The 3,628-nt window shown below is 34.2% G+C and overlaps 1 protein-coding gene across 1 annotated transcript; it reads right to left on the bottom strand.

The window, feature by feature from the left end:
* Positions 1 to 1,442: 1,442 nt before the first annotated feature.
* Positions 1,443 to 2,905, bottom strand: LOC102234931 (trypsin-like). Its single transcript, XM_014473243.2, has 6 exons — positions 2,869 to 2,905; positions 2,446 to 2,638; positions 2,195 to 2,371; positions 1,988 to 2,049; positions 1,762 to 1,886; positions 1,443 to 1,669 (listed from the first exon to the last, which is right to left on the bottom strand). The coding sequence occupies exons 1-6, from the start codon at positions 2,903 to 2,905 to the stop codon at positions 1,523 to 1,525; spliced, it is 741 nt and encodes a 246-aa protein (XP_014328729.1). The 3' UTR covers positions 1,443 to 1,522.
* Positions 2,906 to 3,628: the final 723 nt, after the last annotated feature.

Genomic DNA, 3,628 nt, shown 5'->3' with positions numbered 1-3,628 from the left:
AGATTTTCCCTTTGCAGTGGAGAACAGCACTAAATTAATAATACCTACATTTTCAAGTTTATTGAGTTAACGAAATTATTCTACGGCGGCAGCGCAGCGATTGATGACATGTAAAATAGTCTTTTTGTCCTCCAGCGTTGTGCGCATGGGAGAAATATGTAAACAGTAACATGCAAGATGTTTATAATTGTAAATCTGATTATGATTAAGTCAGTGCCTCACCAGCTATGAACATCACTGCTATTAAGTATGAAGAATAAAATGAACAACAAAATCACTACTCTAGAAAGAGTTTGTATCATTTAATAACAACATAATAAAATACTCCTGGTTCCATAGAAATAAGTTAAAATTGTTAATTAATACTATTATTTGTATGGTGATTATTGAATTATTAACACTATTATATTTGATGATGCAAACCATTTTTTTGTGTTTAATTTAATGTAATATTATCAGTGAAAAACATTACAATAAAGTATTTAATGACATATTTTAATATTACTAACATTTTTTTTTTTACTTTTTCCAGATGTTACTATAAAATTTACAGAGCACGTCTGTCATGTTTAAGTTTTTTGAAAAACAAACTATAATTTCTGAGAAATTTTACATAAAAAGCATGTAATTTAATTTTTAATTTCAACAGTGAAAGAAGAAAAAATATTTTTGCTCTTCCTACATTATTTTTCAGGCGATTTTTGTTTTAATGTTAAGATAATTCTTTGTTTATGGCTTTATGTAACCCTATAAAAAGTTCTAAGTTTAAAAATGATATATTAACAATGACACTTTAACTGCAAAAGAGGAACATTTTCTATAATTTTTATGTTAACTTTGTGGCAACCAGAAGCTAACATCAATTAGTTTAAACTGTTTTTAAATATTTTCTTAAAACTTCTTTCATTCCAGATTTTGACTTTTAAATTGTTTTTAATCATTTAACTTTGTGTTTCTTTGTATCTTTATTAACAATAGGATGTTTTTTATTGTTGTTATGTTATTAGGATTTTATTATTTGTTAATTGTTGCATTATGTAACTTCAGTTTCATTATTTTTGTGCACAGCTCTTTGGTCTTGTTGGAGTTTGAAGATTTCTAGAACTAAATCTGGAAGAGTAACTCCAGAGCTGCAGAGTTTAGATGCTGCATGTTCATTTCTAATGTAAAATAAAGACAAAAACTGAATAAATAAATTACTTCTGGTGTTCCTCCTCATGTGATTTAAAACTCATGTCACGTTTTTAGACTCAGTTCAGGGAAAATATCAAGTGAACAAACTGAACCATGAATGTAAAGATGATCAGCCAGGAAATGTTTCTTTTTCATGCATTTATTGATTTATTTTTTATTTCTGAGGTGCAGAGAAAGCTCCGTTAGGGAGGTCAAGATCAGGTGAGAAAAAACAAAACTATTGATTTATTCTAATGCCACAAACATGTGGATCAAACTGATGAAGATACAATTATAAAATTTGTGAGAGGAAATTTGATGAGAATTTTATTTCATAATTGTTTCTGTTTTAGTGGATCCGAAGTGTAGTTCTAATCCAGTTCTTGTATTTACACACATCCAAGATTGCAGCTGGTCTCTGACATGCATTTGCTCCACTAAAAGCAATCACACCATAAATCATGTTGTTGTGTATCGCTGCTCCACCAACATCGCCCTGTAGGAAAATACATATCAATATATTTATTTATGTTTTAAAACAGAAAAGTCTTCAATCACTCTAGAGAGATATTGAAGAAACAAACTTACATAGCAGACATCCCTGTTTGGTGCTTCAGCATAGAATACATGCCCATATGCCGGCATGATGACGGTAATACGAAAAACTCTCATGTCGACACATTGAAGAGGTGCTGGAATAGCAGAAACTCTCACTGTAGAGAAACATGAGAATCATAAAAATGTTCTTAACTCAACCTTCTCTGCAGAGACAGAAACAAATATTTTATTCTCATAACTTCAATATTTCTCTCACATCGCTCATTGTTGGGGCCGGCTGTTGTTGCTCCCTCTCCTGCCAGTTGAACAACACTGCCTCTAAAACACAATAAGAATAAAAATGGGTTTTGGTTCTGCTGGTGGCCTGATTACCTCACTCAGGTGTGCTGAAGCAGAGGCAGCAGGACTGGAGGAGTGGAGACAGAAAACCTGAAGTCATGTTTTTGATCAGAGAAAGACTTACACTTGAAGACGACGCCTGCAGTCTGGTAGCCGAGCAAATGGGACATCTGTTACTGGTCTCTGAAGCTTCAGTAACATGATGTCATGGTCTGGGCCGTAAATCACAGGAGCTTGTTGGATTGACTGAATGTAATGTATAACAGTCTGTGGATGAACTTTTAATATTGCTCTGCTAGTCCTGCAGAAAAGGTTAGATTATAATGAACAGACAAAAAACCTGATTATAAAACTGTCATCATGTTTCTTTCCTACCATCCTGGCTCCGACTTCCAGCAGCGAACTACAGTCAGGATCCACTCAGGGTGGATCAGAGATCCACCACAGGGGGTGATATGAGTACCATTGCTGATCTCCAGCCGAACATGATAAAGACGCTCCGTGTCATGGCAGTTTTGACCTCCAATGATTCTCTTCTGCAAAGAAACATCTGAGTTCACTGAAATACCTGAAGAAGAAAAAGGAGGACTTTACTCAGAAATCAGGAGCAAACATGGCAGCAAGAACAGAAAAAGGATAAACAGTTAAAGATTAAAAAGCATCACAGTTTATATGCAAAGAAGTTTCAGCCTGAAACAGAAACAGAGGAAAGTTTGAGAGTCACAGAGAGCAGCAGCCTCACTGGAACCAGTGGAAGTGTGTCCAGTATCTCCAGTGTCTCCAGTGTCTCCGACTCACCCAACCCCAGCAGCAGCAGAACCTTCAGCAGAGCCATTGCTGGTCCAGCTTCCTGTGAATGTCTGCAGTCCTGCAGCAGCTTTTAAACTCTGTTCAAGACTTCTAAAAGAAAGTCACCAATCACAGGACAGACAGTGATCTGTGCTCTCATCTGCATACAGAGAAACTTTAACATCTCATTGTTCTAAAGAAACTTGAAAACAGTTCTTGTTCCATTGACAGATTATTTCATTAATAACAAAATATTTTTCCCTCTTATAACTTAAATAATCAACCAATGAAACAATAACATTTTCATCAATATTAAGGAATTGACTCAAAACAAGCAGCTCCTATATTTTCATGAAAAGTTACTTGTAAATTAGTTTTGCTTTATCTCAAGTTAACTGAGAGATTTGAACTAGAATATAGACTAAAAATAATTGGTAAATTTTCTGTTTTTGCAGTGCACATGTTTGCAGTGAGTTTTTCACAAGAGAAAACTTGATTGCAAACTTGATAAAATAAAACTGATTATCTGAAGAAAGAACAACTCATCTTTGTTTTCAGGTTGATACTTTTTTAAAGAAAAACTGGTTTCCAATCTACAAGAATTCACATGTGCCTTTGCTCCTGAAACTAGAATCATTTTGTTTTCTGATGAGCTGTGAAAATGATCCGCTATAAACAGACAAGGGTTTGCTTTTTTGATTTTTAAAAAGAACAAAATTACAGTGCTGCTTGGTGAAGAGCATTTGCATTTGTTGTAAATGCAAAATTG

This window comes from Xiphophorus maculatus, chromosome 4 (assembly GCF_002775205.1).
Source record: "Xiphophorus maculatus strain JP 163 A chromosome 4, X_maculatus-5.0-male, whole genome shotgun sequence".
Lineage (NCBI taxonomy): Eukaryota > Metazoa > Chordata > Actinopteri > Cyprinodontiformes > Poeciliidae > Xiphophorus > Xiphophorus maculatus.
Note: the sequence above shows the minus strand (reverse complement) of the source record. Positions and strands in the feature narration are given on the sequence as shown.

Excerpts from the sequence above, each read along its gene's own strand:
- LOC102234931 (XM_014473243.2), bottom strand. The coding sequence starts at position 2,905 with ATGGCTCTGCTGAAGGTTCTGCTGCTGCTGGGGTTGG. Across the intron at positions 2,050-2,194 it reads TGCAGGCGTCGTCTTCAAGT|AGGCAGTGTTGTTCAACTGG; the intron begins GTAAGTCTTTCT and ends ATTGTGTTTTAG. Across the intron at positions 1,670-1,761 it reads CAAACAGGGATGTCTGCTAT|GGCGATGTTGGTGGAGCAGC; the intron begins GTAAGTTTGTTT and ends ATTTTCCTACAG.